Source organism: Haplochromis burtoni, unplaced genomic scaffold (assembly GCF_018398535.1).
Source record: "Haplochromis burtoni strain Fernald_Lab_line unplaced genomic scaffold, NCSU_Asbu1 Contig_120, whole genome shotgun sequence".
Taxonomy (NCBI): domain Eukaryota; kingdom Metazoa; phylum Chordata; class Actinopteri; order Cichliformes; family Cichlidae; genus Haplochromis; species Haplochromis burtoni.
In genome coordinates, this window is record NW_024582481.1 from 1,419,075 (window position 1) to 1,444,424 (window position 25,350).

General features: G+C 42.2%; 1 protein-coding gene across 2 annotated transcripts; it reads right to left on the minus strand.

The window, feature by feature from the left end:
- Window positions 1-160: 160 nt before the first annotated feature.
- nkd2b (NKD inhibitor of WNT signaling pathway 2b) lies at window positions 161-25,077 on the minus strand. Of its 2 annotated transcripts, none has more exons than XM_005934791.3 (10): window positions 24,773-25,077; window positions 24,619-24,645; window positions 24,409-24,500; window positions 4,623-4,683; window positions 4,005-4,132; window positions 2,613-2,708; window positions 2,131-2,272; window positions 1,826-1,883; window positions 1,600-1,721; window positions 161-1,460 (listed from the first exon to the last, which is right to left on the minus strand). In XM_005934791.3, exons 1-10 carry the CDS (start codon window positions 24,795-24,797, stop codon window positions 844-846), a joined length of 1,368 nt encoding a protein of 455 aa, XP_005934853.1. In that variant the 5' UTR covers window positions 24,798-25,077; the 3' UTR covers window positions 161-843. The 2 variants fall into 2 exon arrangements, with proteins under 2 accessions (XP_005934853.1, XP_005934852.1); XM_005934790.3 differs by having other exon boundaries at window positions 1,600-1,724; window positions 24,773-25,076.
- Window positions 25,078-25,350: the final 273 nt, after the last annotated feature.

Genomic DNA, 25,350 nt, shown 5'->3' on the forward strand with positions numbered 1-25,350 from the left:
ACTGAATCCAGTCCCCGGGCCTTATCTTTGACATCCTTGGTTTAAATGGTTTAAATTTAAAATAAAAAAAGTGTTTTTCCTCTTTCTGTCCACACTTGCAGCAGACACATTCTCATCAAGCATTACAAGGATAAATAAACAGACGTCCCCTGCAATAATATAAATGAACTATATAACGTTTATTAAAATATATAAAAGACAAAATACATATATGCATAATTATATCCATGATGAAATATGCATATAGAGTATAATAATTATACAGTAAAATGTGTTTACATATATATATATATTTTATACATATACCAAGATATTTTTGCATTAAAACTGGCAGTGGTGATTTCATATTCCCCCTCCCCCCCAAAAAGGAAACCCCTCGGTCCACAGCAGGCCTCCGAGAGGAAATAACCCTCTGAAAAGCTTGAGAGCAGCAGCACCTTTACACCTGAGATCCATGTTTTGGAAAGGTCTCGCACAGAACAATACAACAATTCTGACAAATAGCTTCCATGAAGTATAATCAACAGCTTCAGGAAAGGAGGGCTGTTACATCAAAAGTCATCCTCTTTTATACTGGTACCTTCCCGGCAGAAAATCTACAAATAACACTCACAGTGTGGCACACGATATCATCCTTGTGGTGCAGCATTATCTGTCACCAAGCCACATGCTCCCCTGGTACATCGAATCTCGGGATTTAACTGTTTAGCTTTCAGGAAGGAAATTAAAAGATCCTGGGCAGAAGAGTGAGACCCTCCCATGGGATGACATTTAGTCCTTGTGACTGGTGTGGTTGGCTGTGGTTGGTCCTGTACAGTTTCAGCCACTGCACGCTGAAAGCGGTCATGTCTGGTGGTAATGGTGGTAGTGGTGATGGTGGTGGTGTTCGTGATGATGGTGGTGCTCATGGCGCTGGACCACAGGAACCACAAAGCCAGGGCTTCCAGGAGGGACAGACACCTGCTCTCTCTCCAGGCCTGGCAGTACAGAGGGCACTGGGGGTGGCTGCTGGGGGTGGGACTGACTTGACAGAGGGGTTTTGGATGGGGATAGCGCCTCACGGCCTTTGGCCCTCAGGCGTTTACTGTGGCTGTATTGCAAAGGATGCTGGTGGTGGCCGGAGCTTTGGGCTTGGTGTGGCAAGTGGTAGACATCCTGACCTCCATGAGCTGCTGCGCTGCCGCTGTGGAGCACCGTCTGCAGAGGAGGGTGGTGGCCATGACATTTAGTGGCTTTACCACTTCCGCTTCCCCCATTGTTGCCTCCGCTACCCTTGGAGGTTCCTTTAGGGGACTTGACGAACTGTGCACCTTTGCTTCGAGACTCAGTAGGATTGTAGCTATCACTGATGACCTGTGAGCGGCGCTGGTGCGCAACTTGGACTTCTGGTTCCTGGGAGCGCGAGCGGCTCTGGGAGCTGCGAGCATGAGCCTCCTGTGGAGGAAAGACAGGGGTGGTTCCTGACAGACAGGGCAGAGACAGAAATTAGTGTAGAACAGCTAAATTAAAGCTCCTGTAAATAAAATTACAATTTTATTTCTCTTCCCTCAACTTGCAAACAAGAAGGCTGCACGAAAACAGAACAGAAAAGACATTTACCTTCAAATCTGGAGGTGTAGTTCTCTATACCAGCCAGGTCAAGGTAGTGATTCCTCCTCTCTGTGTTCTCATCCACACAGTAATGTTGACCCTCAGTGGCTGGTGGCTCATTACTCTGCCCTCTACTGTTGTAAATAAGCATGTGGGTGCGTTAAGAAATAAATAGCTAACTCTCAAGTCGAATCAACACAGTGTACACAGGAAAGGTTTTAAAACAAGTGCTGACCTGATGTAGGACGATAGCCTCTTGTCAGCTGAACGACCCTCCTCTTGGTGACAGCGCTCTGATGAGGGAGAGATCAATAGTTCAGACAAGGGAAAACTATCTTTCCCATAGATTTGCCATATCTGTAAGCTGCTATGTATAAATCATAAGCCAGGCGCTGTAAGTGTTTGCATGGTTACACGTGAAACACTGGCCACATTTGTTGCTTCTGTTGCAGAAAATAATTCTAATAATGATAATCGTAATGATATAATTAAGAGTATTGTTACAACGATAATCTAAGTTATAATGCTGGTGCCATCTACCTGCCCCCGTTTCTCTTCTGTGGCTTCTGGGCTCTGGAGTGACAGTCAGTTTGACACGCAGAGTCTTGCTCTTGTTATGACAGGACTGATTCACAGAGGCATCCACCACATCATAGATGGTGTGCATCAAACTCGACATGTCCTACAGTGACAGATAAAACACTTTTAATACAGTTTCTAGTGCTGTCGTCTGACAGAATAACGTGTAAAAGGACAGACTATGAATAGTAAGAAGACACATGACACATGTAGAAGGCTCAGACAAGCACAACACAAAGGTAACATGATGCGAAGTAGCAGTGATCTCAACTCTGAATCTCAAAACACATATAAGGTGCTTGGAATTTATAAAATATGAAACCAAAACAAAGTACCAGCACTCGCGGATGAACATGTTTATTGATGTAAAATTAGTTGCCAATAAATGAATAAATATATTTAGAGGTATGCTCATTAGTAAGTGTCGCTATGTTGTCACATACCTCTTTAGTAACTTTTCCACTGTTGTCAAAGTCATAAAGAGTGAAGATCCACTCCTGGCGGTTGTCATCCTCCACAGAAACATCACACTCCAAATCCTGAGAATACAAACATTTAAATTTTTAGCAGTTGGTTGGCTTTAATCTCCATGTTTTTACCAATCCTAAGCACAGTAAGAGCACTGCATGCTCACTACTGCATGTCTGCAGTGTGCCAAAGAGAAAACACAGCAGCATTAATCACTGTGGTCAGTAAGTCCTTCAACTTTCTACAGATGAGTCAAAAATAAGTGTGGCCACCTTTCGGAGTTACCACTTTTTCTTAACCAACTTGAAGTCAGAAGTATCAGGTAACATGTTCATAAATGGAAAAATAAACATCTGGAGTATAGAGCCTGCAGCAGTGGAGATGGAGAGCTGACACAGTGTGAATGAGCACGTGCATTTACAAGAGATGAGACCTCAGGGAGAGACAAAGCTCTTTATGGTTTCATGAAATAACCTCGGCTCACGTAACCAGTGGTGATCACCAAAGGGCAAATCCAAGCAGTTCTTTAAAACATGCAGGTCTAAACATTACAATATATTTATTGGTCCCTAAATTCAATCAGGATATGGTCTGGAGTGGTGTAAACCTACAGACAGATGTTCTGCCCACATAGAAGGCATGCTGCGGCAGCTTGAGCAGAGGCTACCGATCATCCATTTACTGCCTGCAGTAGATGTTTAAATAGCTTTTACTCACTAAAACACACAACTGGTTTACTGCTTTTGGATCTTAGCATATGGCTTTTTATTTCTAACCGGGCAAAAAAAAAGTGTCATATGAGGCAACACTGACTCAGTGTTATACGCACTCGTTTAAAATGGTGTCTGAAGCTGTACGTGGCTTAGGCTGGAACGCCACAGTCCTGCTCTCATTAAACCCAATGTCAGTCAAAGTTATCCCAGTTATGTCCGTACACTAACCCACTCCTGCACACATACTTTGTGATAAACATCTGAACTGTTGTGTATTTGTAAACGTAATCAGATTACGTGGTTGAAGTGTGGTAAGTGTGGGTATGTACGGTGGTCTTGAGAGGTCAAGCGGACTGCAACTTAGGAAAACACCAGCAAATGCTGCAAAAGCACACAAAACACAACACGGGTTTTTCTGGGGACACAATAATGTGACGGGCCAGCTGGAGAAGTCACAGAAACCGAAATATTCAAAGGCTTGCAGAGGATTCATCGATGTTGTGTGGGAGAAAAAGATGCAAAGTATTATGTGTTTTAATCACATGATTCATATAATACTATAGATACATGCTTGCTATAAGCCGTTACTGTTAGCTTGGCGCTTCTCCTGCAGTTATGTCATGTTATTGTGTCCCCAGAAATAATTGTGCTTACATCCAGGCTGATACGCTTCTTCCCCGAAGCTTTGGTTGCATCTCTAAGTGTCTCCCTCTCGCCTTCTTCTGAGTGCAGGTACTGCAGGTAGCTTTCACAGCCCTCAGCCTTCTCTGGAGGCAGAACCACTGTTAACACAAGAGGACACATTTCAGTTAGACACAAACACACTGATTTCATTTCATTTCAAACATCTTCTTTAATCAGAAACCCTCACAAGCCTTTATCCTTTTTATCTGGCTACAAGGTGTCTAAGCACGACTGCTTTTTCATTCCAAGGAAAATAGTGTTTCTTTTATGCTATGCATTTGCCTTAACCTACGAAATGAAGCCAAAGATCTGCGCTCTAATTGATGGCTTGTAACTGTTCCAGATGTAATTAAGGAAAGCTTTTAAGATCTGCACGTGATACAAGGCTTATTCTTACTAGTTTTATTACAGACGTTTATTTTATAGTGGTGCTGTGCTTAGTCCACGTAGCTTGGTATGCTTTAATCAAAGCCATTAAAACCCAGCTCACTGCACGTTTTGCAAAAAATCACATCCAAAGAAATCTTGTGGAAAACTTGTAGTTTGACCACAAGCCAAATCAATTGAAGCACATCCTTCTCCACTTACCCTCTAGGGGACAGTGTTGATCTGTGAACTGTCCTTCCTTCAGCTCACCATTTGGAAACTCCTGTGACAAGGAAACAAATTAGAAGAGAGAGAGGGAGAGTAGGAGGACGAAGAGGAGGAGGGAGAGAGAGATGTAAGTGAATCTACAGTTCAGACCACAGACACAGAGAAACAAACAGTTCCAGCTAAAGCATTTCCTACTCAGATGAACGGGAGAGGGCTGGAGGCTCCAGCGCAGCCAAACACTTTGAACATCTGCACGCTTATTGTGTTTCACTGTCTGGGACACAGCAGGCCCAGCCACAGCCAAGCTTTCAAGATTCCTTCAAGCCCTTCAAACAGATCCCTCACATCCATCAAAAAAAGACAAAAAACCTCACCATGATGCACTTCATCATCTGAGCTCTCTCTCAGCCAACCTGTTTATTCTCATCCTGCTTGACGCGACACCCACCGAGAAGCATTTGATGGCAGCTCTGAGTCTGTCGTATTTCTCACTTGCGACTCGGCTCAGAGACGTTTGGTTTATGTAAAACAAACTTCACAGTGAGGTCTCAGCAACAGTTATTTTGAATGGAGAATAATTACCAGATGGAAATTTCCGTGCAGATAGGATGGGACTGATTAAATGCACAACTCTATAGCCATAAAACAAAAGCAGGGGAAAGGAGGGGGTGAAAAATATCCCGCATTAAACAGAACCACAATGCATTCATAAGCATCCTATATATGTTCAGGCACACTGAGGCAAAGGCAGCAGGGTCTCCATGCACACACACACACACACACACACACACACACACACACACACCACTCACACACACACACACACACACACACACACACACACACACACACACACACACACACACACACAGCTAATCTTTAATTGCAATTGGATTGTGGAAACAATGAAAATTAAGTGCAGCACAGGCCCTAAACCACAAGTATTTAAACAACAAATGATTCATCTTATTTACGTCATTCTCAGTACTCTAAGCTGCTCCACACACACTTTGAAATAAAATCACACCAGATTGAATCAAGGAGGCCCACTGAAATGAGGCAAATAAAAAACAGATAGATGCTAGAAAACAAAAGAACTCCATGTACCTTCAGCTCAACTGAGGCTCGAGCGGGAGTCTGAACATCTGCATGCGTTTAGGTGAACGAGCCCCCCCACCCTTTCCTCTCCCTTCCCCTTCCCCTTTCTGAGAGTAATCACAGCACCAGGGCCTGTGGTTCTATTTAACAATCTCCAAGCCTATGATTATTCCTCACTTCAGAGCATGATACCTCCAGCCTGTAATCTGGTGCTGACCTTCACCGCTAAAGGGGGAGCCCATTGAGTCTCAGGGTCAAGGCTTGGATACCCCTTGCAAATTGGCCACAAGAGACACTGAGAAAAAACAGCAAAAAGAATAGGAGTCGAGCCTCGGGGTGGGAGGAAGAAAGGGAGGCAGGAGGTGAGGAGAAAGAAAGAAAGAAAGAAAGAAAGAAAGAAAGAAAGAAAGAAAGAAAGAAAGAAAGAAAGAAAGAAAGAAAGAAAGAAAGAAAGAAAGAAAGAAAGAAAGAAAGAAAGAAAGAAAGAAAGAGGAAAGCGGGCGCAAAGGAGAAGAGAGGAGGAAGGTGAACAAGAGAGACAAAGATAAGAGAAGCGAGAAAGCAGATAAGCGTCGAGGTAAAGGAGGAAGCAGTTTGGGAGATAGTGCCTATCTGTTGCTTACTCCAGTCTCTGGGAGCTCTGGGGGAGGGACGGAGGTGGGTTTTTAGAGGCTCTGGAAGGCTTCTTTGAGAGGTGGAGACAACTGATACCAATCCCTGGGCACCAAACAAGAAGGGCTCTTTAATCATCAAAAGCGCACACTGGAAACAAAGCGTATATATATCCATAGACAAAAAACAAAGCAGTTTCCATCTTTTGTGGTTTCTGCAGCCAAGTTGTTGTTTCCTCTCTGCACTGGATGCTTTTATCTCTCCTCTCTGTGCTCAGTCCCATAATGAAGGCCAGTATGTAAGGAAGAGGGAGTTCACACAGAGACACTGTTCTGCAGCTCAGGGGAAAATCAAAGACAACCACCGATTCCTCCCATCCTCATCCCCATGAGGGTGCGAAGCAAGGTATGAGCACCCCCAAATGATTCAGCCTTAAATCCAATGAAACTAAATTAATCAACCAGCTGGTCTTTAATTAAAAATCACATATTGGGACGCATCTCGCTGAGTGCAAAATGAGGGAACCAGCGGGGCTTGTGTTGAGCACATGGCTCCCCCGACTACCACCACCATGTTCATTACATCTATGGGGGGAGCTAATGAGAGAGCAGGCTGGGGCCGACCGCAGTCTGCAGTTTAACGTCCAAACACATGGCATCTCTATCCCCATCGCCCACAGTGTCGGGCTCGAATCTGCCCACCACATGTGTAATTAACTGCTTTCTGGCATCTAGCAGCTCTCATTCTTTCACTATCAGATCACAAACTGCTCTGCGGCCTGCGGAAATCTGTTAGCATTTTGGAGCAAAGTGTTCCTCATTTTTCTACCAGTGGTGTACACCTGAAATCCTTGAAGTGTGTCGCATTGGGTATGGAGGAAAAAAAATACTAAAAAAAGCCAACACTGCATGTGCAGAACAGGCACTTCAACAGGAATGACAGGGAAATGATAAGGTATCAGATCTCAGTTTTCTTTAAAAAATGCATTGGAAAAAAAGCAGCGACAGTGTTCCATGTAAACAGATTCTGTCTCCCAGACACCTTGACATAAGAGACAGAAAGAAAGGTGTGTGATGTTTGTTCCTGTTTAATGCAGCAGTTCTGCCAAGCTTCCCTAAAGCCTCAGCCTACTGCCAGACTTTTATGTGGGATAGGGTAACCAGGGGATGCTTTCATAGCTCCCTACCAGGTGACATCAGACATCCCCCAGCAGCCCCTCTCTCTCACTCCCTCTCTCTCTCTTGCAGCCTGCCTACCACCCATCCTCCCACTGGAAAACAGTGCACATCTTTGTTCTCACATCACTCCCTCTAGCTCACCCCCTAAATATAAGTGCACACACTTCTTTTAGTCAATTCTTTAAACCATATGATGCACAACTGCTTTTGAAAACTGTGTCTTAAAAAACACGAGGCTAACATGATTTTTTTTTACTCAGTTCCTCTCTCCTCTGGGTATTCTACATGGAAACTCGATCTGATGTCTGCATGTGTATCCAAGTATAAACATATGGAAAAATACAAAACAGGATACAGTCTGTTTCCTCGTGTATTTTTGAAGTTGTGTGGTTTTCTGAAATCCTCCAGATTGCTTTTTTTTTTTTTTTTAAATATGAAAATATAATTGGAATAAAAGTTCTCTATGACATTCACAGTTTGTGGAAACACAAAGTCACCTCGAACTGACACAGAAAGGCTTCATAGCCATCAGCCAGCCAACATTCCTGTTATTAATTGGAGATGACTGCTGGGTTCTCTGCTAATGAAAATGTGGACCGAGTAGAATCAACATAAAGACGGGAGCACCAGCTTGTAAACAAAGTGGATTTTCTTATGCATACCGGAGGATGAAACTAGAGGAGTGTGGGGCCATTGAGAAATAAAAGCCCTCCATTCCTGAAGAAACCAACCTGGCCTTGACTCAAAACCAGATGTGAGCGGTTTTACTGAAGAGAGGCAGAGTAAAAGGGGGGGGGGGGGGTTGGGGGGGGTGTTCCTACAATAACGGGAGTTAAAAGACAAAAGATCAGTTGCACAACTCCCTGCCTCGCAGGACAGTAAAAGAAAAATAAGTGTGTTACTTTTTTGATGGCTGGAACAAAAGGGTCATTTTCTTTTTTGTTTATCTGACCTCTGGTTTTAATCAAAGTCAGTGACATTATGCTGCTCACAGTCAACAGAAGCATTTTACCACAGTTAGCATTGTTTATACTAATTTCAGCCTGCACGATAATTATCTTCAGGACCGCAGTATTTTTGCGTGCTATCATAAACGAGCCAAAAACAACTGTTTGTTCTAAGTTTGAAATGAAAACACCATCTCATCAAGTTTCAGTTACCAGACGGCTAAAATTTGCCTTTGTCTACTAATTATCTATCAGCGTGCCCTGACACGTCTTTCTCTGGATGGAAATGAGATCAGAGCAGAATGCCATCCTGTCATCTGGACTAGCCCGGGCACAGATATGGCAGTTTCATGGTAGCGGGATGCTCTCCGAGGTCAAACAGGAGGCAGAACCTCTCCCTTGGCACAACATGAATCGCTGGGGCGAAGCCTTGTCTGTCCTACTATAACAACAGCTGTGGTGAGAGATGAGCATGCTTGCATGTCTATGTAACAGCAACATGTAAACCACTGAAAGTCACCCACTCCCCTTCAATCAGGATATACTATCTCTTAAACTCTCCCCTCCTCACCCCACCGCTGATCTTTCTCTCGCTTTGATTGTGACCTGGTGGATGGCATAAACAAAGATTAGCATCATTGGCTGGCCACCCTGCATCTGTCACCAGTGCTGTAATCAGCTTGCTTTCATTAAAGTGAGCTTTGATAGGAGACTGATGTAATGAGTGCCCTTCTCTCAGCTGTCACACAGGCAGCTACTGTAGGGACTTGGAAACCATGTGCTTCATACCAGTGACTCGATCAGTCTTACAGATCTGGGTTAGGCGAATGTACTAAATAGTATTCATAGTAGATCACGACACTGTTCATGTAATTGATCAGAGAAAACATAATGTGGCGCACACATTCTCACTGCAACCTCAGAGCAGAACTCTGCATTACAACACCGACAGACTCAGCATTGCCATCTTCTTCTTTTAACAGCCACAAGTAATGCTGCTTCGTAGTTTTGTGAGTAAAGACTTAAATATTTTGTGTCTAAAGTCTGGGCCAAGGGTAAAGTCTTTACCCCCGTTTGGACTGTTAAATAATTAGGAGACTCATTCATTTAAACCAAGCAGAACATTAAGTTTGTACCATAATGCTTTCCCAAAGATTTAAGGAGTCTTCAGGAATAGTTCTACAGCTTCTTGAAGGACATTTAATCCTCATCATTGGATGTTGGCTGTCTTTTCTCCTGTCCTCAGTCAAAATGATCCCACACTGTTTCAGAAATGTTGAGGTGCAGGCTTTGGGGAGGCCAATCCATGACTGATAGTGTTATATTGTGTGTTTTTTATCCAGGTATGCTCTTACTGGACTGGCAACATATTTGACATAATCATCTTGAAAAATGAAGCTGTTTCCCAATCAAATGTTTTTTAGATGTTACTGTATGGTGAATCAAAATCTGATGATACTTTTATATATTCATAAGTTACACTTTAACACCACTCATCGAAATACAGTCAAAAACCATGCCAGAGCCTTCACCGTGTTTTACAGATGGCTGCAGACACTCACTGTTGTATGACTGACTGAACCACAAATTTTACATTTGGAGTCATCTCTCCATAACACCCATTGTTCTTGTGCGATTCGGCATATCTTAGCCTCTTCTCCCCGTTTCCCCTTCTTAAGGGGCTTCTTGACACCCACCCTTCTACTGAGACCATTTCTGATGAGGCTTCAGTGAGCAGTAGGTGGATAAACTGAAGGGCATCTCACAGGTCCCATGCCAGGTATTTTTTTTTTTTCAATTGTTAAATGACATGACTTTCAAACATTGTTAATCTGCTATAGTTAGCTTTTGGGTCTTATACTTGTTTGGCCTCTACCTTTCCAAGTTCCTAAAACATTTTGAAGACACGCTACACACCATGCAGAGGTATGCCAAGTTTTCAGCTAATAGTTCATGCAAATCACCTTATGTCTGTGTCTGCCTATCTTATGTCTTCCGAGCTTTTTTATTTTGGGCTTTTTTCTTTTGTAGATTAAATTAAGGAATTCAGAATAAATTTTATGTTTCTAGAACATGCTGCTAGTAGGCAAGTCCCTAAAAATTCAATTTAAAACTGGTTCTTTGCTAAGCCTATGTGTAGACGCAACACTCATTCATCCCTTGAGTTAGGTGCCTTTTTCATAAAAACAAATTCATAAATATTTCTCTCAAAATACTCAGGTACAAGGACTAGACCAAAAAGAAGTAAAAACACAAAAACAAAAACAGACAATTTAAAGCCAGAAAAATTTTGAAAGATCTTCAGAAAGAATGCAGAACTATTGCTCAAGACAACTTTAAAAATGACAAGAAAGTCCAGTGCCTTAAAAGCAAAGTGGAAAGAAATAAGGGGTGGCTCAAGACTTTTGCACATTGCTGTAATTAAGACTTTTGTTGTTTGTTGAGGACAGATATTCAAACCAGCTTCGCTTACTGTGTTAAACATATGAAATCCAGGGCTGGAGCACTCTTCATGACCAATTAATCGTGCTTCTTGTTAAAAATTTTCCCTGACCTTAAGATGATCCAGTTCTCATATTAAAGTGGGGAGATTTTTAATAAAACAATCAAAAGAATCATTCATCTTTTACTTTGCAGCACCAGATATTAAGAACACACATAAACTAGACAGAGAACACACAGCAAGCAATATTTTGAGCATATACGCACAGCCTGACAAACAAGAAAACAAGAAGGAAGCGAGTTCACAAGGCACCGGCATATCAAAGTCAGCGTAGGACTCAAACAGGATGTTCCTGTGTTTCTGGCCTCCATGTGAAATTCTGTAAGCTCCTGCACAGGCCCCTGGCTCTTAAGCTCGGCCAATGGGGAGCTCGTCCAGGCCGATAAAGCTGAGAGGATTTGTTCCACATTCCACAGGCCCTTTAAAAAAACACAGAGGATCTCAGAATGCCAGGTTGTGGGTGAGGCAACTGGGACGCCAATACCATTATGGTCCAAAGGTAGCTACTCCATGCAAGTGTCCAGCTGAGCTTGAAACCAGCTGCAATGATCTCATGTAGCCAGGGGTTTAGTACATCAGCAATTCAGACTGGTTGTCTGTCAGTTACAGTGAACAAGTGAGCATGTCTCCGTCTTGTCTGCTTCTAGTGGGCAATAAAAACACCTCAACACAATCACTCTCATCTGTAAGAGTGCTTTTTGTGTACTCTACACCGTGTCAGGTTTCCAGCTGTCTGTCTAGCAGTGAGATGTCAGTTGTAATAGCTCTCACCTGTGAGATAACCACCGACACACTGTTTTCGCTGCTCATTTTGCTAAGCTGCAAGAGATTTGAGTCATAGCATTGAAAACCAGACCCAGCAGTGCATAGGGGCGAGGCTCTGCGGCTGGAGGCTGGTGGAGCTACAGGCGTTACAATGCTACTGTGGGTGACTGAGAAATGTAAACAAATCATGTTGGGTAAGGACAGCTGCACACCAGTGGGTAAGAGCAGCAACACTGCTTTACATGTAGCATGTCTCTCAACCTGTTTCGTCTGACGCACTCCCTCATCTGTATCAGTCAAGCTCAAGTGCATCTTCATCACCACCCGTCAGCTCTCAAAAATGATCTCATGGATTACAAAATAAGTGTTACGTGGATACTCTTATAGAATATAGTGTTTATAGGTATTTGAACAATGTATTTAATCCAACAGTTTTAATCACGTATTTTAACTATTTATTAATTAGTAATGCTCAGTGCTTTTACCGTTTAGACCATCGCCTTTTTATGTTTAACGTTTGACTGCTATTGCAACTGTTTTTCTGTTCATTCATCTCTACTTTTATTCAGCCGTGCATTTGTCTGTCAGCTATTTATCACTGATTATCTACAGATTGGTTACAGAGACTGTAATAGGAAGATGGCCATAGATGGGACTCCGGTAACATGTTGGTTTAGTCCACGAATTGCAAAAAACTGTTATGCAGGGAGAAAATTAGTTATACAAAACTAGCCTACATTGAATCAGCTCTGGGTTAGGTTGCTAGATCAGAAATGTGCTGGACACAGGAATGAAGACTTCTAACACTTACCATAATATGGTCCAGTATGGAATATATTATGGACCATGGTGTTCCATAGACTGCATGGTATGTACTTAGCACTATGTAATATACAAATAAAACACTACAATTTCAACGACAGAAACTGCAGCACAAATGTGATTAACTGAATTAAAAATGCTTCAAAAGGGACCAACACCACAAACACAGTCAAGAGGTCCAGTTTACTAAGTTGAATTAGGAGGGGAAGGTCTAGCAGACATATAGTAGCCTAACTGGTACCCGCTTGACACTCAAAGTCACTTAAAAGTGGGCAATAAAAAAACCTCGGGCACCTGTAGTTTTTGGCACTACACCATTCGAGTTCTGTGCAGATTTGCTGACTATTTTTCAGTCAATCTCAAATACAGCAGCCAGTGACAAAAGATGTTGTGGCTCTCCTGCTGTTATTATAAAAGCTTGTGGTGTGGTAGATGAGCCGTCTGCTGGTTTCCTGTATAGGTCTTCCAACCAAACAGAAGCTGGTTAAAGGTCAAAACCAAAAATTTCCAGTCCAGCAGTTACTTATTCCGATGTCTTTCAATGTAACTTACAAAGAAAAGTACAGATGGATATGAGTAACTACAAAAAGAAGAGCTTATGGAGTCGTGACCAGTCGATTCTTAACACATCATTTTGGAAGGCGTATTAGGCAAACAGAGACGAAGGTCTGTTGTAGTGTATTATCAGTGCATCAAAACTCCAGGGAGATTCCGGCTTGCAGGTAAGAGACAGACAGAATCCTGAGCAAAACGCAACAAATGAGGGAAGAAGAAGGCGGAGCCTCTAAAAACCCATCTGCTATAATCTAACCTAACTACTCTACAGACACGTTTGCCAAACCTCAGGTTCTAGGCGACACCACTTATTTGCATAATTGGTACTGTGCTCTTTACTGTGAGATATTTAAGGCTTGAGGCCCTCCTGTTCTCTGCAAAAACGTCCTGGCTTTGCAGACTGTGGTACACTTTTTGACACTAAATACAGTATCTTAATCTGACATGCTGACAAAAGTAGCAGCAGCTTATTCATAGTGGATGCACCCCTTTTATCTCCTTTCTCTCTTTGCTGTTGTGTAACTCCCCCTGACTGTCCTGTACCGCTGTCTCCTCCAGCCAGCAGCGATTGCCAGTCTCAAAGACCACAAGAATTCTTGACACTGCAAGAACAGGCATAAATCCAAGCTGTGAAGTTCCTCACAGGCCTGGAACTGGACAGGGGGTCATCCCAGGGTCAAAACCAAATGTTTTCCTGAGGATTCCTAAAAATACACTCCTGCTGGGCACAGGAAGCAGAGGAGACTCCATGATCTTGAGATGATGTGAAGGAAGCCCGGCTATGTGAAATGGACAATTGCCAGTAAGTCACTGGCTGTGATGCTATGGCACGTGAGACGCAACCGCTTTTGAAAAAGAAGTAGAAAGTTGCAAGCTGAAGAGGAACAGATGAGATACTGAAAAGAGAAAGTAGCACATGGGCTAATTACTGATGCACCAAAATCATGCAAAGCTCATTCATATTGCTGTTGAATTATTCTCAAAGAAAATAATTGGTCAAAAAAAGTAAAAAGGATATGAGGGTATGCATGTGATGAATTGCTCTTGAAATCATAGCTACAAGACAAGAATATTAAAGCCTCGTGGTGCAAACCATGAATTATAATTTTTACTTGCAACACATCACAGAAATATGCCAAGTGCAGATTCTTAGACCACCATCAGCGAGACTTAACATCTGCACGTCTTCTTTTTGGACTCAGGCTGCCATGTGTGCACTTTAGTGACCTGACAGACTAGCTGTGTTTCTGAAACACTGTTCCCCAGTGTGAAATTCTGAAACGTAATTCATCCATGGCGCAAGCAGAGATCAAAAAGCTATGGTGCAGAGGGCAGCTTAGCTCAGCTCCACCTCCATCTCCAGCTTAGCTTTTTTTGCTGCAGAGTGCACGAAAACTGGTGCTTTCATGGCCGTAATATTAGAAGGTCTACAGGGCCGCGGAGGAGCCTGCACTTAGCTTAGTGTTAGCTTCCTTGTGTATTCTTATCTTATCTCCGATATAAAGCTACAAGCCCGATGGAGTCTTGCTCTCTATCATGCAGCAAGTCCGAAGGCAGTCCACTTGAAGCACTAAGTGTGACACTTAAAAGTCTGATAAAAGTTCTTTAAAGGGGATTTATGCTTCAAAAAGCAGAAGGGTGCTGATGTGCAATAACACCTTAAAAGCTATGAGATAATGAGGCGCTACCAGGATAGAGCAGCTCTAAAAGCCTTGCAAGCATGTGACAGTGGGGGTAAAAGTTCAGGTGTTCTGATACACTGGCATTTTTTGAAATGATAGGATCAGTTGGGCCCCTATCAGCATGAAGAATTAAGTGCTGGTTATAAAGAAAGATCCTGCGGAGCAACTGCACGTGATATTTCTGATGTTTTCATGCATTTCCAAGTCTCCTGTTGAGATTCTTTTGCAACATAACTCACTATATTTGGGCTTTTTTGAGGAACACATTTTCTCATCACATTCTGCTACACTTGTAAGCTCTTCTGTAAAACTGTAAGACACAAAAGGCAATGAGCGGCAATATCGTAAAATGATATCAAGATTTAAGAAAGTGTGTTTTCTGTTAGATCTGCCTCCTGTGAGCAGATTGTGTCTCTGAAAAGCTCTCAGTGAGGAGGGGCAGGCATCTCATGGAGAACTGCTGTTTATTTGAAATGAACCTTTAGGTAAACATGTTACATGGCACACAGGGCTCAGGTCAGCTTTTGAAGTGGACGGGCTCAGGAAAAAATGGGTGAGGGAAGAAAAGAAGGCTGCCTTCAGAGGAAATAAGAACAGAGGCCTCTTTCAGCAGCATTTCATCCTCTCCCGCCTGTTCTGTCACATATAGGAGCACAAAAGGTGTGTGGGTATATAACCAATGCATATTGTGAGAACCGCTGAGCTCTCATTTCTTCTGAACACATGAGCAGAATCATCCTGCAGTTTTTTGTTTTCATGTTTGGTTTTGTTTTTTTTCCCCAAAATTAAATTACCACCAATGACAAAAATAACCACTTCCTTTAAATGGGGACTCACTGAGGGTTTTGATGACGGGAGCAGGTTTGGGTAACAAAAGCACGTTTGCAGCCATCCCCCATCGGAGAGGAATGCGTTGTGCAAAAGGAGGGCCAGGCCTGTGCTGTCTGCAGAGCCTGGATCCAAGCTTTGAAGCTGCTAGTGTGTTTCAACAGCTAACCACTTTCAGATGGGGCTGTGGCATTTTATGAGCTGAGTAATAGCGATACCTACACATGTGCAGGGTTGGGGTCCCAAAGAGGGGAAGGCTCAGCTCAGAGAGAGAGGAAGACTCCTCGGGGGTCTGGGTTAGGCTGTGTTTGAAAAAAAAAGAATAAGGATTTGGTAATTCCTATGTACAAATTGAAGACAGGAAGGTGGATAGTTATCTGTTAATCAGTGAGAACAGTTCTGCTATAAATTCCACCTTCTTCAAGTTACCTTGAAATTTGAATGAACGTGAAACAAAATCGTGGTACTAACCAACGTAGCATGTGTAACACTGAGCATGATGCATTACTACAGTGCTTGATCTATGCATAAAGAATAAGCTCACCAGCATACTCTTGGTCTTTTTTGTTTTTTTTGGATGGTTACAGGAAGCCAGGGTATGTGGCGTGTGTGGTGTTTCACTCTGAAGCCTCAAACCCAGCAGGGTGTCAGGTTCATGAATGCGGTGCAAGGATGAAGTTTCGACACATTAAGCTGCGACCCTGAAGGATGTTTATACAAGAGCAACACAGAAATTGAAGGTAACAAGAGACAAAAGGAGGCGTACACTGCATCGCATCATGAAAGGTGTTAATCAGCCCAAAACTATTCAGCTATACTTTGTATAAATGCCCCCCCCCCTTTTTTTATGCATTGATATTCCCACAACTCTGTATCTTGTGATGCCCATCTTAGTTCCCTCTATGATTATCTAAACATAAAAGTCATCTCTACATTTGATATGTATGTATTAGGACAATTTTCGACTGGCTGAATTTAATACATAACACACTTCTTTCCTAAAGAGTAATCTCCTGTCTTCTTTAAGCAAACAACCAAAACCTCAGACTTCCTTTGTGTCTTAAAACCTCAAACAAAACTAAATGTTGAAGAGTAGCAGATCTGGAGTGTCCTTTGTTAAGTTAAACACATATTCAGGAGCTTCTCACATCCTCCCCAAACGTATCTTGTGCACTATATTTAGCTAAATATGTAATTATAACAATGCAATCAATTAACAATGACAGAATACAATAACACTATGGGCAACCATAACTGAAAAAATATAATATTCCCCTGGTTGCTTTAAGGCTTGCGAAATGAAGTCCACTTGGAAAAGAACAGGGGTTTATGTGGAAACATACCTTACACACTAAAATGTAATAACCTTTGAGTCTCCCGGTGTTTTACTTGGCTTGGAGAGCACTAGATCAAACACACACTTGGATCCAGCAGCCTTTGCCAAAAATGTCAGCGCTAAGCACTGGATTCCAGCTTCAGGTATTTTCTTTCCCCTGGCAGGGATCGGGGGTAAAGACACCCACCAGCATTAACCCTCACCAGGGCTGCCCCAAACAGACACCAGCACACTACCCATGATGTAGTGGAGGCGAGGTCTCCCTGCTGTCATCGGTGACCATGCATTTCTAGCTCATTGAGTGTGAAGGAAAAACCTGTGCTTCTTTCAGAAAGGTGAGATATTACTGTAATCCATTTGTGTAAATCTCTCATTAATATAATGAAGAGAAAGCACTGGTGTGGCTGAGATTTCACTAACCACAACAGTGCTTCTGTCCAAAAGTGTGAAGAAAAACAGTCCAATAATGAAGAAAACGAAATGATTGTAACTTCTTTTGTCTTATTTTTGATGCCATCAAATATAACCGGTGGGTAAAGCTGTGTGTGAAGCCTGCTTACAACTATTTATTATGTACTTATGGAAGCTGATTTAGGTATTTTGATTACACTATTTGAAAGGTATGCTCTTACTCATTCAGTGTGACTGTTTCTTAGCAACAAGAGTGGAAAAAAAGAACATATACAATAGCTGAATAGCTTAATTATCACAACATGGTGACTTACCAGACAAACATGAGTATTTCATGTGAATATTATTTAATTATTTATGTTGAACTAGATTCAAGTTGTTAGGTTAAGAAAAATCGCAAATATTTCTGGATGGCTTTTTTTTTTTTTTGCCTTTTTCCGGTCTTCTTCACGCCCAACTGATCGCAGATCCTTGTGCCTGATTCTGCTGGAGGTATCTTCCTGTTAAAAGGGAGTTTTTTCTTCCCACTGTTGTCAAGTGCTTGTTCACAAGGGGTCATCTAATTGTTGGGGTTTTCTCTGTATTATTGTTACAAAATGAAGCACCTTTAGCCGACTGTTTTTTGACAGTCTTAGACAGCTTAACACATAGTGAGAGGCTTCTATTCTATGTTCACATTAGTGTAACAACAACTTAAGTGAGGTTATATTCACTTCACCTGCCTCTCCTCAGTAGACAGGGGAAGTTTGTTTTGCCAGCACACAGACAAAGCAGAGTGGAAAAGACTTGACTCAGCTTGGTTTTCTGGATTGACTGTTAGATGGCAGTACCCAGTACCAGGTACCTTTTTAGTAGCTACTTGTCCAGGGTTCCAACTGAGCCGAGTCGAGCTGAATATGCAACATCAACAAACTGCACGCCACTGTGTGACTCACTGGATGAGTCATAAGAGTGACTCCTTCACAAGAATCAAACCTGTCATTTTTGAAACCCGACGACGAGGGAAACGGCTGCACACAAACCAGCACTGTGGTCCAGCAACAAGGTGCAGACATTTAGCATTGGTTTAGCAGCATGTATGCTTGATATCGTCCATTGTTGTGTCGTGCTTGTGTCGCATAAAAAGTATGTCAAGGGACTTTTGGGCTGTGTGTGTGGGCTATAATGACCTCACCCACATTGAAGTGGTACTCAGTTCTAATGGAAACCGAATAGAGCTGAGTTGAATAGCTGTTTGTGGAAAAGAGGCAAAAGGAAACCATGTTCCCTGAGTTCCCTGAGTAAACTCCTGTAATTAGCACAGTTGACCTAAGCAGTAGACCCAGCCATCCATCCATGCTCAACATGGATGATGATATTTTTATGTTTTAACTTCACTCTTCTCCACAGCCGGCTGAGGGTCTAACAACAGTACAAGCAAGAGTAGCCCACAGACCGGTCGTACCACATGTCTTTGACACTGCCCCCATCTGACAGCAGATGCTCTCTGCAGGCAGAAAGGCAGACTATAGCTGCTCACAGATTTCCAAACCACAACCACCACCAAACCACGATTTTCCCCATCATACCGTGTTGTGGTGTGGGAGGTCACAGCAGGGTCTATAGGATGATTTTGTTGTCTTGCAGGGGATTTATAATTCCATGTTAAATGTACTCCGTAGGTACGTCGTAACCTTTGATTCCTCCTATGCGTTTCCAGCTACTTCTGGAGAGACTCGCTAAAGAAGCCATACACAAAGAAGTGGTTAGGCTCTATCCATGAACTTGCTGCAGCAATGCAATAAAACAGGCATTGAGCTATATTGCCAGTGATGGATGAATGACTGTACCTTGCAAGGAGCAAAACAAATCCTGCTTTTCCTTGCGACTTTACTACTGGAAAGCAGTCAACTTGGAGTGATGTCACCCGACTTCCAAAGTAAAGGGAACGCAGCATAAGTGCTGGCAACATCGGCCGCTTGGTGTGGCTACCTCGTAGGCTCTACACAGATTCACCATAGAAGTATAACTCAGGTGTTAAACCCTAATGTTGTAATCTACACCATAACCTTGCGTGCACTTCCCTCGAAATTTATCCACATGTCACACTGACAGCCTGCACAGGTGTAAATACTGGTAATGACATTGGCCACTTGCATAGTCTATATATATTCAACAGAGAAGTATACATGAAGCAGCAGGGAGGGATTCAGGCTAATTTTTTTTTTTTTTCTGTTTTAAGACTTTACGTTAAGCAGGCTGAATGCTGAATATAAATTTATTGTTCGAACAAGATTGGTCATGGATGTGCAGTAGATAAAGAGCTTGAATTCTAATAATGCAGAACCTGTATTAATACATAGTTAAATGTGGCTTGGAGACTTAAGTGTTTTGAATGGTCAGCAAGACTAGAAAAGCTCTTTATAAATGTTAGTCATGTCCATAGAGAGACGAGAGTTTGATTTATCGTCGCAATAAAATCTACACAAATATTCCTTCAAGATTAAGGAGTTTTTTGTGACTCCAAATCTGTTTAGTAAAATGCATTTTTAAAACAACCGACAGGAAGGATCTATAGGGGCCCATAGCTCATTTTTAGTCCCAGTATCCCCTAATAAGATTAATTTGGCTCTGGTTTGTGCTGACAGCGTGTAAATCAGTATGTAGCGTGTGTTTCTTTTTTCTTTTGATGGCAATAAAGAGTTATTTTCATGAGCATTGGCCACAAGAGAATTACAGTAAAAGAGAGCAAACAAGTACTTCAGACAAGTATCGTCAGAATAATAAACATTCAATTTGCTAACAGTGTTGTAATGTCTTTCTCCATTAGACTCAGGCCGCACATGCCACTCTGTAGCCTTTTATTCACTCACAAATATACAGACACACAGGCAAAGCCACGTGGGGGTGCACACCTATGCGCTCAGATATGAAAGAAAGTCTAAAACAAGCACGTCGCACTTGTGAGAAGGGTCAGAGCCAAGCAGGTGATGATGTTTACACTGACAGAGGAGTGAATGTTCTGAGCAAATGGCAATCAGTGTAGGAAAAACCAAGAGAGTAGCTTGATTTACACGTTGAATACTTTTACAAGTTAATGTGGGAAGCAAGCTAAGATAAGATCAATGGTCCACTTCTGTCTCCCTAAAGAAAGCAGTGAAGAAGGCAGATGAGGCTCTCAATTACCCCCCTTCCCCCACTACCTTTAAAACAATCAAATATCTCCCTTAAGAAAAAACAACACCCGTAAACTCTATTCCTCCTCCTTGTACTCTTTTCCTCTTCCCTCCCTGCCCCCCTTCCCACCACAGCCCCTCTCCCTGCTCCAGGATTTTTGCTGTACAAACCAGGAACAGATGTCTGCTGAGGCCGTGCTGAAAGACCCCGCTGTTCTGGATGCCAGCCACATGCTTTTCATTCAGAGATGAAGGCTCACAGCTCGCCTTCTTGTGAAGCCAATTTTTTGAAAAAGAAAAAGAAAGAAAAAAAAAGACGGGGTGGAAAAAAACACAAACTAACTGCCTTCAAGTCTCTTCAAAAGCACAAATACAAGCACACCTTTTTTGTCTCCTCTCCACCATGTATTGTTCCCTGCTTGTGCCTCATTCTAGGATGTTTTCCTCTTCATTCGTGGACTTAGATGGCGGAAAAGCAAAAGATAAAAAAGTCATGAGATGCTGCTGACAAAAATATTTCTTGAAAGAAGTCGAGGACTTCAGGAGCTGCACACACAAATGTATCCAGTATACTCACAGCCGAAGCAAAAGTGATCGTGCTGAAAAATAAAGTGTTATTTAGTGTCATAGTCTTAAGATTACACAGATATCCCGGCCTCGGATCCAAATCAAATACTGCTAACTCAAAATTAACGTGGCGACTAGAAGATATACCCAAATGCCCAGCGGCAAAACTGCCCAAAGAAAACATCCATTTTGAGCAGGATCACCAAATGAGTATGTTATATAAGGGGAAAGTCTTATTCACGAATTCCAAATTGAATGTTAAAAAAACATTAGCTTACAATTAGTTTAGTGAGCTGCTTGGGAACTACGCTCTTAAACCTAATTTATTGTTGAGGGGTGAGCTCTACGTAACTCTTTGTAAGTCAAAATAAATTTGTGTCTTGGAGCTTTTGGCACATCGTTACATCCAGCTAATTCCTGACTGAGTCTTTTTCTTTTTTTTAACTTCAAGTGTGATATTATTAACCTTTCAAAGTGGCATTATAAAGCTCTTTGTTGTGGAGTTTAAGATGTTGACACACTCCTTCTTTGGAGGCCGCAGCTATGGGAAGTTTTGAGACAAAAAGGTGGTGCTGAAAAGCTGAATTAGCCTGTCAATATTTGGGCATTCAAACATGAGGGTTTGAAGCGCCAACGTGAAGCACAGTGTCTGTGTGAGAGAGAAACTGTGGATGTGTTGGTGTTCCTGGAAGCTTCACAGAGCTTGGAGGTAGCTTACATATTTAACAAGCGCAGATTAGGGTAATTTATTATGTAGTGGGGTGGGTAACTTTTCCACTAGGTTGATCTCACATGTAATGATTAAACATCACACGAGGTGCTTCAAAAGAGAAAACTCATCGTGAACACCTGCACAGAAGTGTCAGTATCTTGACTGTAGGATGAGCAAAGTCATTGCGCTGAATCGCTCTCTCTTTGTCCCCTAATGCCGCACTTCAAGGAGACTATAGGATTACACTGAAGAAACGGTACAGCTGCAATCATGAATCATGGTTTGCAGTGATATCAATATTTAAACAGGTCTTTAAATCCTTTGATCCTTTATCTCTTCCTGGAGCACAGCAATGCATTCGCACTTTGCCGGAGTTAAAAAAAACAAAACAAAACAAAAATCCTGCTTTATTGAAGAAATTCAGACTTACACAGACTGACGATGGGAACATGCATGTTATGGGGTTTATGGTTTGTTTGTTTTTTTTCTTTCTGGTAGCACACTATCCCCCAGCCCATCCCCCAGGACAGGGAAAAGGGGAGGTGGGATAGAGGAGTGAGGGTTCGGAGCCTTCGCTGATATCAGAGCCCTTTTATAACTCCCAGTTCTGTGCTTTGAAGTCGCAGCCAGACAACTCAGGAATTCTACTCCCCCGTTTGACAATGAGGAGGGGGATGGTCAGAGCTCTGCCGTGTGTTTAGCCAATCTTCTCCTATATGAAATCATAAGGAATTTTGAACTGTCTCTGCAGCTCATCAGCCAGAACCGTGTGACGAAACCTCTATCTGGCATGAGGGTCATGTGCAAAAACACTGAGCTGAGGGGAAAAAAACGGGTCTGCGATGAATCTAAAAAAAACTCCCAACAACTTCTAAACACATTAAATCATTATTGCTGTTTTTCTGTTTGCTCGGACCTGTTTAATCCAAACTCCAGACATCTAAGAAGCCATAATCCAATAATTACAACTGGAAATGTGACAGAGTAATCCGATCCCAGCGAAGAATTAATTAGCAGAATGTGGGATCAAACAGGGAAATGGTGTGAGCGTCTGATAGCAGAGATAAATTTTATCGTTGAGGAAGCTCTGTCTTGTAGGTGGGGAAATTATAAAGCATTAAAAGGGTCTCCAGGGACATTTCATATCTTTACAGGAAAGTTGGTTTAGGCCCATTTTTTAGCAGCATGAATGGAGCTTCCACTTAATATGAGCAGGCAGTTGCATGCTCTATCTGGAATACAATACTGAGGTGAAACTCAATATATGATCTAGTATAATTTTCATACCTGACTGTGGTTTATTTAGTAGTTTATATTCTGTATTCTGCAGTTCACTTTTTTTTTTTTAGATTTATAAGCATACATGTTTATTTAGTTTTACAATTACATCTACAACATACAGAACAATATAAACTATCCAGTACTAATAAGTAACAAAAAATTCTACTATGCAAATTGATTCTTTTAGTCACTTTCTGACATAAAATAACCACTACCAGATTACATTTTACCACAAAGACCCATCGAGACCATTATATGCAATGACTGTGCTTGAATCTATCCACCTTCTCAGTCCACATGGAGGTAGTTTCAAAGAAAGCATGAAAAGCAAAGGGTTTGCTAGTTACATGCTAACAGCCATCCAGTTTTGTGGTGTGATTGAGCCACTAATACAACCAGCTAATAGCACAAATAAATCAGGGGTATGACTTTGATAGAAGTGAGGGAGGGAGCCACCTACTAATAAGTGCCAAGCTTATGCCTTTGGTGGTTTTCCTTCAGGGGAGTGGGAACTCAGCCTCCTCTGAAGCCGAGTAAAGTTCTCTTTAATTTGCCTTGAGTGGGTGGTTTATAGCCCTGATATAATCCATAACTCTTCCACTATTACAGCCACCTACCTCACAGATTGTCTGTGCCGCTGTGTGAACTTCTTGCAGTTTCTGTCTGAGAGCCTGAGACTCATAGTACCCCTCAAAAAGGTACGCTAATTGAAGTGATGTAATGTTATGCCACAGAGGGCTGCCCACTGGGAGCCGCGCTAGAATAGGAGGCACTGAAGAAAAAGACACAACCCGAGTCACAATGCCAGCAGCCACAAGAGCAAACTTTATATCCCTCAGTCTGAGAAATGACTGACTACCTTTCCAACCAGCCTGTGTGTGTGTGTGTGTGTGTTTGGGTCTGAGTTGCTTTGCCAAGCCGCTTCACTCATGGCTGTCATAACCCATCCAGCAATGTTGGCAGGGGAATAACCGCTGCAGTGTTGTGCCAGAGCCAGACATGACAGAAAGAACAACAACCTACAACTCTGCGAAGACATCAGCATGTCTTCACACATGCCTGTGAATGCAGTTTGCTTCCACTTAAGTCAAGAAGTTCTTAGATCAGCTTTCAGGGGAAAAAGAAATGCCTCACAGACTCATCCCATCAGCAAATTCAAGCACACACAAAAGCACCTGGCATGCTTTCCCCCCTCCACAATAATGCATTTTGTGTAAACTGTCAAACATATATAATGTGCACGCAATCCACATCCTAAAATTTGAATCAATAGAAGATCAGCTTAGTTTTGAAGAAAGTAAGAAAATAATTAATAAGTGTAGTATTACCTGCATGTTCTTCAGCTTTTGATCCGCCGCGCTGTACCTCTCACATTCCTCCATCCCTCTCCGGAGGAAGGCGTTCACCACAAAACTGTCTCCTGAGACGCGGAGAATACACAGCGATTAGCAGGTACAAATCTCAGGCTAGTCCTGCGGTTTATTAGACCGTTACCATTTACAAACCATTACGCAAAAATGATGTGCGTTTATCCTCACCTTCAGGGTTCTCTCTGCGCTTGCACGCTACGGATCACGACGCACGAGGATGTAAAAGAGACACTAGTTAGTTTTTTTTAGGCTACAATATTCAAATTGTGTCATTTCGCTTTATTTTTATTTATTTATTAATATATGTATTTTGCTGTCTTACCGTGTTTTGACTGAAGTTTGCCCATTCTTTAAATCCCTCTTCCCTGGATCAGTAAATGTACTCCGAAATCCGCCACTTCTTACTCTACATGATCACATTGTTTTTAGTTTAGAAAGAAGAAAAGTCCAACTTCATCCAAAGGTGCGCACATATATCGCGCTATCATTGAAGCGTCGCTTGTCAGCGATGAGATGATCTGATAAAAATCGCTAAAATGATCTGTAAGCGGCTCAGGGTGCGCTCGCAGTCTGGCTTCCAGCTTTACTCCCGTTCAACTGATGTGAAACTGCTTGAACGCAACAGAAACGGGAGAGCGGGGCGTCAAGCTTGCAGAAGAAGAGAGGGACACTTCTGGTGCAGGCTTTTACAAAATAAAACACACCATTGGTGCAAGTTGAACTCGGTTTGAAATAGATTTGATCTACCATGTATACACGTATGCGTGATAAGGTTTTTAAAATGGAAATGTTGCCTACTCTGATATTAGATAGGCTGGTGGTATTTCTTTTAATTGATTGGTGTTAGTTTATTGTTTTTTGTTGCTATAACTGGTTATCATTTATAATGATTATTATTTA

Excerpts from the sequence above, each read along its gene's own strand:
- nkd2b (XM_005934790.3), bottom strand. The coding sequence starts at position 24,797 with ATGGGCAAACTTCAGTCAAAACACG. Across the intron at positions 24,646-24,772 it reads CAAACTTCAGTCAAAACACG|CGTGCAAGCGCAGAGAGAAC; the intron begins GTAAGACAGCAA and ends CGTGATCCGTAG. Across the intron at positions 2,709-4,004 it reads AGAAGCGTATCAGCCTGGAT|GATTTGGAGTGTGATGTTTC; the intron begins GTAAGCACAATT and ends TTGTATTCTCAG.